General features: G+C 40.9%; 1 protein-coding gene across 1 annotated transcript in view; it reads left to right on the top strand.

Annotated features, from left to right (window-relative positions):
• LOC122563724 (CUB and sushi domain-containing protein 2) overlaps positions 1–14,934 on the top strand; it is a 616,258-nt gene that overhangs the window by 81,428 nt on the left and 519,896 nt on the right. The window contains exon 5 of the mRNA XM_087976898.1: positions 3,648–3,769. Within this exon, the coding sequence (XP_087833024.1) occupies positions 3,648–3,769 (122 nt within the window). The remainder of the gene's footprint in view (positions 1–3,647; positions 3,770–14,934) is intronic.

Here is a 14,934-nt window from a genome sequence, read left to right as displayed (position 1 = left end):
CAACTGTAACACACGCAAATAACATTTTGAAATATCCAAGGTCTTGTTCAGACACTGCATTTTGAGCAATAGATGGGGGTGGTGTCTCTTTCATGAACCTTAGAATTATCCAATAATTTGAATTTTGCATTAAAGTGGAATTATAGTGCTCAAAAATAGATTAAGTTGCCACCTTGGATTAAGTGACATTGAAGTAAAAAGGACAGCAGGATACACAATTGTTGATTGTTTGCTATGTGTATGTGTGAGTATGTAACATATATGCATGTATGTATATGCAGCAACTGAATCTATGCCATATTTTTACAACAAAACAGTAACTTTCTCCCTGTGGAAAAACAAGACCTTGATTCATCCAATTTTCACATGAATGATATTAAAAGAAATTTATTCATTCACGGGATGAAGCTGTCACTGGCTAGGCCAACATTTATTGTCCATCTCAAAGGGTAGTTAAGAATCAAATACATTGTTGTGGATCTGGAGTCACACATAGTGAAGAACAGGTAAGGATGGCATTTGTTGAGAGTGTGTTGCTGGAAAAGCACAGCAGGTCACGCAAAATCCGAGGATCAGGAAAATCAATGTTTTGGGCCGGACCCCTTCATCAGGAATGAGGCTGGGAGCCTCGGGAATGGAGAAATAAATGGGAGGGAGGTGGGACTGGGGAGAACCTTCCAGCTCAGCACCATCCTCATGACTTGCTCCACCTGTCAATCTTCCTTCCCACCTATCCACTCCACCGTCTTCTCCAACCTATCACCTTTATCTCACCTTCGTCCACCTATTACACTCTCAGCTACCTTCTCCCCAGACCCACCACCCTCCCATTTATCTGAAACGTCGATTTTCCTGCACCTCGGATACTGCCTGACCTGCTGTGCTTTTCCAGCAACACACTCTCAACTCTGATCGCCAGCATCTGCTCATCTCACTTTCTCCTAGTTGATTTCAACCTTACTGTGAAGCCTCTTCCAAGGATGCCCACCTTGAAGAAGTTCTCCTCCTATCTCTACAAAGATCTCATTGAGTCCCTCTCTCACTGTACTCTCCAAGTCCTCTCTTCTGCCCTGAAGCTCTTCAACCATGTCCTCAAGCAGACTCGCCACCACAGGCACATGTCCTTCCTCAGGAACCACATGATTCCACATGAATTCTGGACCACATTCAGACCAACCCAGTTTGGACCTGAACAGGATACCCAGTGCACATTACAAATCTGAAACCTTCAACAACAATTAGAAAGCATGCTCAGCTCTCTTCTCCCCAGCTCCACCCCCTTCCCATTTATCTCTCCATACCCGAGGCTCCCAGTCTCATTCTTGATGAAAGACTCTGGCCCAAAATATAGATTTTCCTGCTCCTTGAATGCTGCCTGACAGCAGGAAGAAGAAGGGTTACACCCAAAATGTCAACTTCTCCACCTCCTGATGCTGCCTGGCTTGCTGTGTTCTTCCAGCCTCCTGGTGCTGCCTGGCTTGCTGTGTTCTTCCAGCCTCCTGCTTGTCTACTATTTTTATTAATAGATTTGGTTCTGCCTATTGCAATAGCCACTTTGTTTGCTCTGATTCAATATATTAAAATCTGGATAGCAGGAATACGTGAAGGGAAACCAGCAAAATTGGAACGTGTTCAGTTTCTCTTTACCAAAGCCCCTCATCAAAGCTACTGACAGAGAAGAAATAGTAACAGACTTTAATTTTCTTTTACTGCCCACAATGAATTTCCATTTTTTTTCTGTAAGTGATACTTGAAGTCTGTGAATAGACCAGGAGAGATTTGTTTTATTCACACCACAGGCGCTGATTCAGCTCATGTAGAGTACCTGGAGGGATAATCACAGATGGCCTCATTTTTGGCAGGATGAAATGCAGCGACAAGTTGTAAAATTCACAAGCCAACAGGAACATTAAGTTGAATTGGAAAAATGAAAATGGGGAAATTGCTTGTCAGTGAGATGAGAATGCAAATGTTGCTTGTTTCTTTTTTGGTACATGTCTATGCTTTTCAGCACCACTGTTATAAAAGCCACTCTTTTGCACACAGACTGAAGCCTCCTCTTTGTCTTTCATTTTATTGAGCCTTATGGATGAACTATATAGAACATGAAGCATTGGTGGTCATTCTGTGGAGTGATTTTTGGGAGAATTCAATTATCATAACCATTTTTATTCAGCACTGAGTGTATAATATTATAATATTGTAATTAAACTATACAAAACTAGAAAAAAAATCCATCTTGTCAGTTCCCAAGGGTAAAATCATATCCTTCCTTTGAGAACAACTACTGATGTGTTCAGTACTCAATGTAGAGTATGAGATTTGTTTTACTGGATGGGAATTCATAGGCTGCGTACCAGTGATTTCCCTGGATCTGTTTTCTGCACAGCATTGCAGAATCACCTGTTCATACTCTTCTATGATCTTTATGCACACTTCTCCAAATAAGCTAACTGTCCAGTTCAAGCTTTAACCTCCAAGCTCTAACCTTTAGACAGTCTGTGTTGCATAGATCCTAATCCCTATGTGAAGTAGATGAATTAAACTACTCATTTTCCCAGAATTGAATGGCCTGTTTCCACACAGTATGGATTCTATGATTCTAAGATTTTCAGAATTTTATGTCAAAACATTTGGGCATGCAGTTTATCTATATCTTGGAGCTAACAAACTCTGATTTGGTTTCTGCTGATGTACCTGTGCTCCAGCATAAACTTTTCCAACTTTAAAAATAATTCTATGTGTAGTTAGGATCTAAGTTCAAGTGTCAGTTTAATTTGCCTCCTCTTTTCAATCTTGAAAATCTGATTGACTCTATCATTATCACTGACTTTCTTGTAAGAAATTATCACAAGTTATAATTATACTAATGTACTCACTGGATCAGAAAAAGAACTCCCATCAAATTCCTTTAAATTAGTTCATATTTTTGGTATTATTTGCCCTAATACAAGGCTGCAGATGTAGTAATTGCTAAGAGGACAAAGATTTAATGAGATTGATGTCATCTTTTATTGTAGAAGTTGACACCATTGCTATTGCTTTGGAAAATGTATCAATTCTGGGTTTTTTTGCCAAGTTGCCACCTGGTTTAGTTGCACGTGGAATGTACTTATTGTTTTTCAACAGAGATGAAATTTACCACAATTGAGTATATCTGACTTTAATGATACCCTACAGTACAGTGGCATGGTGGTTCAGTGGTTAGCACTACTATCTCCTAGTGCCGGGACCTGGGTTCAATTCCACCCTTGGGTGACCATATTTGTGTGGATTTTGCACATTCTCCCTCGGTCTCCGTCGGTTTCCTCTGGGTGCTCCGGTTTCTTCCCACAGTCCAAAAATGTGCAGGTTAAGTGGATTGGCTGTGCTAAATTGCCCATGATGTCCAGGAATGTACAGACTAGGTGGGTTAGCCAGGGGGAATGCAGGGTTACAGGTATAGGGTCAGGGGAGTGCGTCTGGATGGGCCACTCTTCGGAAGGTCGGTGTGGACTTGATGGGCCAAATGACCTGTTTCCACACTGTTGTAAGAATTCCATGATATTTTTAATGGCATCAAGGCCTCCTACCAGCATCAATTGTTTTTCATGTATTTTTAGCACAAATTCTATTATTCTCAACTGTTTTTCCCTCTTTTGTTGCAGCTCGAGTATGCGGTGCCCACCTGAGTGGTCCCACTGGAGTTATTTCATCCCCTAATTTCCCTGTGCAATATGATAGTGATGCACACTGTGTGTGGGTGATCACTGCCTCTGATCCAGACAAGGTAAACTACTTCCTTTCCTTGCAATCAAGTTTACCATAACTCACAAATCTTAATTGCATCGTCCTTGTGCACAATCCATTAACAATTCACATGAGAAGCTGCTTAATGACAGGCTGATATTCAGGATACGTTTTGCCAGAAGGGATTATGTTTCCTTAAAATTTAGTGACAGTTTAAAAAGTTGAAAAAGATGTAAACAGCTTATAGTCGGTAGTGACAAAGTTAATTCAGAATTCCATTTAGTTTTTTGTTCTTGGAATATAAAGAAATGCAAAAATGATTTCCTTCCCCAAAGACCCTGCTTTCTCGATCCATTACTGTTGAGAACAATGACTTGCATTTTTATGGACCTTTCATGAGCTCAGAATGTTCTAAAGTGTTTTACAACCAATTATGTACTTTTTGATAAGTTCACTCACTGCTGGAATATTGGAAATGCAGCAGTCAATTCCACCCACTAGCTTTCCACTGGGAGCAATGACCCAAGACAGTGTTGGATTGGCAGGGGTAGGTTCAGCAGTGGGGGATGTCAAATCTGGTGGATGGGGGGTGGTGTCAGGGGACGGGAGGGTGTGTCTGTAGATATGGAGGAAGTAATCAGTGTTCTTCAGAGGATCTGATCAACAGTTACCCAGGTGTTCAAGCAGGTTTTTAATCCTCAAGCATTTTCTGAGTAACTCTGAACCAAATGCAGACTAGAATCTCTGACTGTCGAGGACTTTTTCAAAGACTTCCAGAAACCAAATGCAGGGTAATTGCTCTGAAGAAATTTCAGTTTCCTGGTTACTTAATGTGAAGCCAACTTTCTGCATGGTCCCAATGTGCAAAGCCAGTCTACATTGCTGCATCAGTATCTGACCATCCATATTAATAGGCTACTGTATTCACTATATTTACACTATATTTACTATAAACTGACCGACTCCCACAGCTACCTAGACTACACCTCCTCCCACCCTGCCCCTGTAAAAACGCCATCCCATATTCCCAATTCCTTCGTCTCCACCGCATCTGCTCCCAGGACGACCAGTTCCAAATCCGTACAACCCAGATGGCCTCCTTCGTCAAGGACCGCAATTTCCCCCCTGACGTGGTCGACGATGCCCTCCACCGCATCTCTTCCACTTCCCGCTCCTCCGCCCTTAAGCCCCGTCCCTCCAACCGCCACCAGGATAGAACCCCACTGGTCCTCACCTACCACCCCACCAACCTCCATGTACAGCGTATCATCCGCCGTCATTTCCGCCACTTCCAAACGGACCCCACCACCAGGGATGTATTTCTCTCCCCTCTCCTATCAGCGTTCCGAAAAGACCACTCCCTCCGTGACTCCCTCGTCAGGTCCACACCCCCACCAACCCAACCTACACTCCCGGCACCTTCCCCTGCAACCGCAAGAAATGCAAAACTTGCGCCCACACCTCCCCCCTTACTTCCCTCCAAGGCCCCAAGAGATCCTTCCATATCCACCACAAATTCACCTGTACCTCCACACACATCATCTATTGCATCCGCTGCACCCGATGTGGCTTCCTCTATATTGGGGAGACAGGCCGCCTACTTGTGGAACGTTTCAGAGAACACCTCTGGAACACCCGGACCAACCAACCCAACCACCTCGTGGCTCAACACTTCAACTCCCCCTCCCACTCCACCAAGGACATGCAGGTCCTTGGACTCCTCCATCGCCAGACCATAGCAACACAACGGTTGGAGGAAGAGCGCCTCATCTTCCGCCTAGGAACCCTCCAACCACAAGGGATGAACTCAGATTTCTCCAGTTTCCACATTTCCCCTCCCCCCACCTTGTCTCTGTCAAATCCCTCGAACTCAGCACCACCTTCCTAACCTGCAATCTTCTTCCTGACCTCTCCGCCCCCACCCCACTCCGGTCTATCACCCTCACCTTGACCTCCTACCACCTATCGCATTTCCAACACCCCTCTCCCAAGTTCCTCCTCCCTACCTTTTATCTTAGCCTGCTGGACACACTTTCCTCATTCCTGAGGAAGGGCTTATGCCCGAAACATCGATTCTCCTGTTCCTTGGATGCTGCCTGACCTGCTGCGCTTTTCCAGCAACACATTTTCAGCTCTGATCTCCAGCATCTGCAGTCCTCACTTTCTCCTACTGTATTCATAGCCAGCTAATCGATTTCAGTGGTATTGGGTGAGGGAAACATATTTGCCAGGACAATAGAGAGAACCTGTTACCTGTGCAACATTTTATGTTCACCTGAGAGGGCAGATAAGACCTTGTTTGACACATTTGAAGAAACAGCACCTCCAACAGTGCAATGTACCATCAGTACAGGACTGAAGTGACAGCCAAGATTATACATTTTCCTAAAGTGCATATTCATCTATAAATTCCAAATACGATTCAGACATCATGATTGTAAATTATATCTTCGAGACATTATGCTATTTTTTACCACAGCCTCTATGTTTTGCCATTGTTCAAGCTCTTTTTCTCAGTTTGTAAGTATATTGACTGCGAGTGCGAAATTGTTTTATGACTATACAATTTGTTCAAAAATCTGTTAAGTGACAGTTAGTTGCTAATGGTACAGAGCTTGAATATTGCTGAAAAAGTACAGTTGTTGCATGCTGCTACTTTGCAAAATCAGCACCGATTGTGTTTACTGCTAACTGGATGCTGCCGTCGATCCAAAAAAGACCTCTACCTATCAATGAAATTATTAATTTAGTACCTGATTTTCATTGCCAGTGTTATACTCAGTACATAGACAATACATCATTTGGTACCAAACGGCATGGCACTTTTTGTATTTGCAGCAGAGTAGATATTGACTGTACCTAACTTGCCTTTGCTCGCAAAATTCAAAACAATGTCCAACATTCAGTGTAATGCTATGATTAAACAACATTTACAGAAAAATCTTGAATATGCTGTGAAAGACACTACCGATTTGGCTGTTTGTAATAGTTAACAAGTCAGTCAATACCTGCAAACTGAAAACACAGTGTCCGATATGAGGTGTGATTCTGAATTCAGACAATATTTGCTAAATAATCCCAAATGTGCTACAGATTTTACTGTTAAGCAATTACAGTGTAGTGCACTCGTGCATATTGGAAACCACATGTATTCATGCATAGTGCCCCGTTTTGTGCAGACAGAAAAAATATTTACACACATTGTGTCTATTTCATCTTAAAGAATAGGGTTCGGCCACTCTCTGGTTCATTACTTAAGGCACTGCCTTACCTAACCAAAGTTAACTTGTCTGATTCAAATTTAACAAAGCATGGCAGTTAACCAACAGTCATTATCTAACATCGTTCTCTACCAAGCCTTTGTCTGCCTGACTATTTGACTTGCTTCCCTTATCTAGTGTACTCACCTCAGTCTTTTGGTTTGCTCAGTATCACTTTGACTCCCCACTCTGATCCCCCCACACCCTCTCCCATTTTACAGCCTCCCACGTAGCGCTAGCAAATCTCTCAGCAAGAATATTGATCCCCTTCCAATTCACGTGGAACCTGTCTCCCTTGTACAGGCTATTTCTACCCCTAAAGAGATCCCAAAGATCCAAAAATGTGAATCATTGCCTCCTGCACCAGCTCTTCAGCCATGCATTCATCTGCTCTATCCTCTTATTCCTACTGTCACTAGCATATGACACCAGTAGTAATCCAGAAATGACCACCCTTGAGGCCCTACTTTTCAACCTCCAGCTTAGTTTCCTATATTCTCTTTGCAGGGCCTCATCCCTTTCTCAGGTATGTTGTTGGTGACCCCTGCTGGTCACACTTCATTTCAGAATATTCTGCACCTCTCTAAGACATTCTTGACCCTGGTATCAGAGTGGCAACACACCATCCTTATGTCTCACAGATAGCTGCAGAAACATCTGTCTGGAGAGTCCCCAATTATAATCATTTGCTTGGAACCTGACATACCACTTATTACAGTGGAGCCAGTCACAATACCAGAAACCTGGCTGTCAGCACTATACTCCCTGAGAGCTCACACTTGCCCGCCCCCCCCCCCCCCCCCCCCACCCCCACTTTCCCCCCCACCCCCACTTCCCCCTCACTGTACAATATCCAAAACTGCATAGTTGTTTGAGTTGGGGATACCCACAGGAGATTCCTCCACCACCTGGTTACCTGTCCTACCATTCATAACAGTCAACCATCTACCTGAGTGTATCATCAATTTTATATTTACTGAAACTGCCATCCATCACACCCTTGTGCTCTTGTTAACTCCTCACTGCCTTTAACTGCTGCTCCAACTGATCCATGCAGTCCGATAGAGTTTGCAACCAAACATACTTCCTGCAGACATGGTCTTTCGGAACAAACAAATTCTTCCTGATCTCCCACATCTGGCAGGAAGAGCACATCACCTGACTAAAATCCATTTCTACCCCTTTAACAATTAACAGCCTCAAGAGTTATTGAAAAACAAACACAAAATGCAGCATTAGCACAGTCTTACTACTCAAAAACACTGCTCTGGGATAACGTACTACCAATCCTTAAAATTAAAAGACAGTCAAGAGACAGTATAAACATAAGAAAAAAACCCCTCACCTTACTGTTATAGATTTCCATTAAAAAGACATTAACATTTAGAAGTTTTCTAAGTCTTAAAAATCAAAAACTTAGCTGATTTTTATTTTTCATGGGATGTGGGCATCACTGGCTAGTCCAGCATTTATTATCCATCTCTAACTGCTCAGAGAGCAGCCATGAGCCAATGTTATTGCTGAGAGTCGGGAAGTACAAGTAGGCCAGACCATGTAGGGATGGCAGATTTTATTCCCAAAAGGAAATAGTAAAGAAGGTTTTCTTTTAATGATAGTTGACAATGTTTATGTGGTCGAGAGTGTGGTGCTGGAAAAGCACCACAGTCTGACCTGCTGTGCATTTCCAACATCACACTTTTTGACACTTATTCTGGTCTTGGCCAATGTTTGCACCTAAACATTACCCATTCACTCCCTTCTCACCCATCGTCCCTCTCTCTCAACACACACTCTCACACACTCCCTCTTGTTTGTTTTGTATATCCTTTCGATAGTGAAGCTATTTAAATCACTTCTTCACATCTTACGTTAGATACAGTACTGAATTATCTGAAATGATCTGGATGAAATTGAGCTGTAAACAATCAAAAATGAAATAGGCATACACTATATTGACAGTCTGTGGGGCATTTTTAAATATTTTTATTTTGTTCAACTAAACTGGTAGCTTTGTAGGGTTTTGACTTTAATGTAGCATTTGAATCACTTTGATAAATTACTGTGAAAGTATTTTGTTGTCACTTTCATTGAACAAAATAAACTGTTCCTTTGTCACTGGCTTTAACGGCTGCTCCAACTGATCCAATAGAGTTTACAACCAAACACACTTCCTGTAGACATAGTCTCCAGGAATATTCAAATTTTTCTTGATCTCCCACATCTGGCAGGTTGTTTTTCACTGGCTACAAACTTCAGTTGTCACTCGAACGTTGTCTGCCTCTTTTTGAAATGTTCATTAATATCCATTAATCAAGGATGTGTACTTGCAAAAGTGATTTACTGGCAATCCCATGGTTACAGTCAGTTTTCTAAGCTTTCTATCATCTCTATGATATGAGTGACCTACATATACCAATTAATTGCACATTACACAACACTGCAGAGTTATTTGTGCATTTTTAAAAAATGTTTCACATCCTGTCATTACCAATTTTGACAGAAACTATTTGAATTCACCTTGTTACTTTAGTTACACCAGGGAGCCAATATCTCAACTTGGCAATATTCATCATTACTGGAAACACAATGATTTCCTGTTTTATGATTAGTATGTGTACTATAACACTTTTTAATACATTATAAATTCATGAGATCTCATTAAGATTTATTTCAGATTTCCAAAATGTGTGTTATTTTGCTTAGGTTATAGTTTGATAACAAGATTTAGCATTTTCTGGTTAGTATTGTAAAACGTTCTCAGTTTTCTATTTGTCTCATGTTTTATTTTTAATTTTTTGTTGCTTAATATGTTAATGGGGAGGGAGGGCTGCAGATTCCTGAAACACTGAGGCCAGTTCTGGAGCTTATAGCTCATAAAGAGGAAAGGTTTGGCATCAAAAGCTGAAGTTCCATTGATGGCAAGAGGAACAGAAGTTTAAGTAATGAAAAAGGGCATATGGCAAATGCCAGATCCAAAGTTCAATGTGAAACCAGACAGAATGCAAAGAGTGAAGGGGAACATGGAAAAGCATTTTAAAAAGGACTAATAAAGAGCATGTGAAAATCTGAGTCAATGACAAAAAGAGGAGAAATCCTGAAATCTTTTATGAATGCTGGAAAATTATAAAGCTGGCTAAAGGAATGGCAATTGATTTGGGTAAAGTCTACTCTTGTTAAAGTGGAGTACCTAACTGAGTTACTGAATGATTATCTTACGACTGTCTTTGCCAAAGAAATAAATGTGGATAATGTTAGTGTGGAGGTTGGAAGATTGAGATTTTGAATCAGACAAAAAGAATTATTTAGAAACGTGATGCTGCATAGGCTGACATCATTTAAATCTAACTAATCATTCAGTACAGATAGAATCCACCTTCAGTTGCTGAGGTAAGCTCTGGCAACAATTTTTCGATTACCCTTGAATATGGATATTATGCCAGAAGTACTGGAGGTCTGCAAATGTTTACATCCCTGCTCAAAAATAGGAGAGGGATAAGCTTAGCAACTATAGAGCAATGGGTCTAATGTCACTCAGACACTTGTAAAGGACAACATTGATTCTCACTTAGAAGCAAAAAATGCTGGGACAGTGAGCACAAACTCATTAATGGTAATCATATCCTGACTAACGGAACTCCTTAATGAAGTAACAAAGAAGAATAATGAAGGTAGTGGATTGGATGATGTTTACATGAGTTTTGAAAAGCATTTGGTAAAGTACCTCCTGATAGACTTATTCAGATAATGGAAACTCATGTTACTAAAGGGACAGTGAAAACTTTGACATATAATTGTCTGGGGGTTAAGGACCAAGGGATATAAGAAAAAAATTAGTAATCTAAATGCCTTTGAATGCTCTTTCTGAAAGAAGGGAACCAATCACTTCAGCTCTGTTGGAACATTCTTGCTTTTGAGTTGGAAAGTTATGGATTTGTATAAGAGTCAATGCTTCTGCACTTAATCAATGGTTGACACGAATGCAATATGGAGGAAGTTGATGGTCCTGCTGTCTTACGAGGCAACATTAATCTGTTCAAGGAGAATAAAAGACCCTGTGTTGCTATCTTTCAGTCAGCACTTCCACGTCAAACCACTGGCTCATTTATCTCATTTCCATTTCAGCACCTTGGTGTGTGCAAAATATGTGCTCTATTTGCCTAAATAATCATGACTACATTGGCCATGACACTATTTGAAATATCCTGACTACAGGAAAGGTGTCATATGAAGTTTGCATTTTTATGAGTGTTGTTGAATGTTATTCCTTACAATGAAGTGTCAGTGTATGACAAATGTAAATCTTTTTACTTAAGTTCTGGATCAGACCAGAGTCCCTCAAAATGTATTAAGAAAGTGTAATAGACTCTGATCTATTTTTCTGATCTAAAAGGTAAAAGTGAGGTGCTGTGTCCCATTTCAATTCAATTGGTCAAATTACTTGAAGTTAAGCAAAACACAATTTATTCGAACACTATAGTTAAAATACAACAAAAGAATGAGAAACTTGGAATAACTTACTCTGTTGGAAAACTTAACAGAATAATAGGTACATTACGATTACTAATTAACTGTCCTAATATTGTAAAATCCCATAAACACATCCTTGGCAAAAGGCAAATTCAGAAAACAGAATTGTCTCACATGCAACTTGCATAGCAATTCAGGAGGAAAAACATCCAGAAGAAGCTCAGGGAGAGAGTCTAACAGCTGTGAAAGATTCAGTGCCTTTCAACCTACTCAGCGACAAATGCTACTGAAAACTGAAGAAACTACCGTATATACTCGAGTAGTAGTTAAATCTTTTTGACTACTTTTTAAGGTTAAATTTATGGGGTCGACTATTACATGGATACTAGTTTTGAGGGGCTGAAATTCATGCCTGTCAAAATTCATGAAGTCTCATTAGCAGAAGCCCAACAAATCTCAACGGAATAAAAAAAATTATGGTAATTCTGAAAACCCGGAATGGAGCACAACAACCAGTGAACAGGAAGACTGGGAGTGGAGCAGAACAATCGGCATTTCTGGATCAGTGGTGCTGGAAGAGCACAGCAGTTCAGGCAGCATCCGAGGAGCTTCAAAATCGACGTTTTGGGCAAAAGCCCTTCATCAGGCTCCTCGGGTGCTGCCTGAACTGCTGTGCTCTTCCAGCACCACTGATCCAGAAATCTGGTTTCCAGCATCTGCAGTCATTGTTTTTACCTCCAGAATAATCGGCAGGCTGAAAAGCTGGAATGGAATATGACAACCGGCACACTGGTTAGATTAGATTAGGTTAGATTAGATTCCCTACAGTATGGAAACAGGCCCTTCGGCCGAACAAGTCCACACCAACCCTCCAAAGAGCAACCCACCCAGACCCATTTCCATCTGACCAATGTACCTAACACTTTGGGCAATTTAGAATGACCAATCTACATCTTTGAACTTTGGGAGGAAATCGGAACACCTGGAGGAAACCCATGCAGACACAGGGAGAATGTGCAAACTCCACACAGACAGTCGCCCGAGGCTGGAAGTGAACCTGGGACCCTGGTGCTGTGAGGCAGCAGTGCTAACCACTGAACCACTGTGCCACCCCTCAAACATTGATCTGTTATCTGTCAAATACTAGGGTCAACGTTTGCACAAGATACATGGAATATTCCAGGTTATTTGACCAAAAATAGGGAGTTGACTTTTACATGAGATTGACTATTACTTGAGTACATTGGGTAAAGATTCTGGTTCTATAGGTGGGGACTTGACCACACCCATTCAGGCTGCTTCTATTGTTCTAACTTTTAAATAAAATACTAAAGGCTTCACAAGTTGTTTATCTTCCCATAATTTTGCAATATTAGGACAGTTAATTAGTAATTGTAATGTTCCTATTATTCTGTTAAGTTTTCCAACAGAGTAAGTTATTCCAAGTTTCTCATTCTTTTGTTGTATTTTAACTATAGTGTTCGAATAAATTGTGTTTTGCTTAACTTCAAGTAATTTGACCAATTGAATTGAAATGGGACACAGCACCTCACGTTTACCTTTTAGATCAGAAAAAAATAGAGTCTATTACACTTTCTTAATACATTTTGAGGGACTTTGGTGGTGAAACACTGCTAATCTTGAAGCAAACAAACTCTTTGGTGTGGATTTTTCCTTTCTTGCTTTCAGTTTGAATTTTGCACCAAATCAGGGGAATTCCCAGGCATTCAGCAACAAGTTAACAAATCAATCTTATTCAAATATTTTCCAACACAACAAATCGCAGGTTAGAAATCCTGAAAGCTTCCATTTTTTTCATTTTAAATTTATAAACAGAAAAATAAGTTGTGATTGTAATAAGAAAGAAACAAAAATGAAGCAACCAACTACAATGAACGTTCATACAATTACATCGATTTCTTTTTATTACAATGGAGACACATAACTTTCCACAAATATAAAATTAGCTTTTCAAGTGCAGTGAGGGTAAGATATTAAGTTAGTGGACCAATGAAAATCCAGTTACATCTCTTTCAACAAAGTGTAATTTTTTTACAGGTGTTTTTACACTGAGACTAACTGTAAAAGTGTAAGATTATCTCAATTGCCTTGCTTACTTTGAGATTTCTGTCTGGGGGCACCTCATCAGTGTGTCTTCTGGAGTTGCATGGAAGTACTGACAATAACTCCTGGTTTTCCACATTACTCTGTGCACATGTGGCTCTCAGAATTGCTGTTAGCTTCAATGGCCTCATAATGGTAAACACTGACAGGTTGATATCCATTATATTCATATGACAGAATGGAATTCCTTAAGAGTAACCTGTTCTTTCTGAATGACATCACTGAGATTGCTTTGATATTTTTCTGTGATAAGTTTTTTTTTAAATATTTAACTCCACTGTCTACAGAATGGAATTTAAGAGAAAGCGATTGTTTGTGCATTGATAAAAAGGGCATGTACTTTCCATTAATAATATGCACGGCCTTTAGTTTCTTCAAGAGAAGTGACACTGTTAAATATTCACCCAGCCCGGGGATGGATTTTCTGAGCAGTGGCGATCACATTTTTCACAAAAGAAGAGTTTTTACAGGAGAAGCAGATCAGGACTCCTTCAGAAATGCAGAGCCATATTTTAAATCTGTTAGGTCCCTTGTAAGTGCAGGATAGATGGGGGAAGACAATTCATGCCCTCTCTTCAAAGCAGTCACTTGCCAAATTTTGTGATTTAAAGGTCCAGTATCACAGACAGCCAATTTGACAGCCGCTGTGAAAAGATACAATATATTAGATGTGACAGTATGATGCCAGGTGGGTAAGGGAGAGAGTGCCAACTTAATAAGGCATCAGGTTGGTAGGGCATAGTGTGCCTAGGTTGTTAGATGGGTGGATAAGTGCAAGGTGGTAATGGGGCCAAAGAGAGATGGAATGAATAGGATAGGCTGGCTGAGAATGACAAGTCAGGGGCAGTGGTTGGGTGGAAGTGGTGGTGTCAGATTTGGCAGTCGGGGATGTGGGGGTCAGCTCTTGTAACAGGTGGGGTCTGTCAGGAAGGTGATGAGATCTGGGTGGAGAGGGTGGTTGATAGATATTCAGCTCAGGGCCTGAGGACTGCAAGAGGTCTGGGGCAGTGTACCTAGGCATATGCGAGATACGTTTGGGGTCAGTTTGATAGTCACCCAGGAATTAGACTAAGTTTTTTAATAGTCTGTTTCTTGAGTAACTATTTACTTTATTGCAGTGGAACCCTCAAAGTTCTCCAGTCTAAACTGTGAATTTTGGAGGAGCCCAGGCTTGGGAAATTACTGAGCAGAATCTTCAATTTCCTGGGTATTTCTGCTGGAGTCTGCAATGATGGAGATTTCACAGAGTCCCATTGTGCAACTCACATTGATGCTTCAGAAATGATTACATGGCCATTGTGACATCTAGGTTTATGTCTCCTCAAATAGTCAGGGACTGCAATCAGTTGTGATT

Source organism: Chiloscyllium plagiosum, unplaced genomic scaffold, assembly GCF_037043375.1.
Source record: "Chiloscyllium plagiosum isolate Xiang-an unplaced genomic scaffold, Cpla_swu_hap1 HiC_scaffold_30, whole genome shotgun sequence".
NCBI lineage: Eukaryota > Metazoa > Chordata > Chondrichthyes > Orectolobiformes > Hemiscylliidae > Chiloscyllium > Chiloscyllium plagiosum.
Note: the sequence above shows the minus strand (reverse complement) of the source record. Positions and strands in the feature narration are given on the sequence as shown.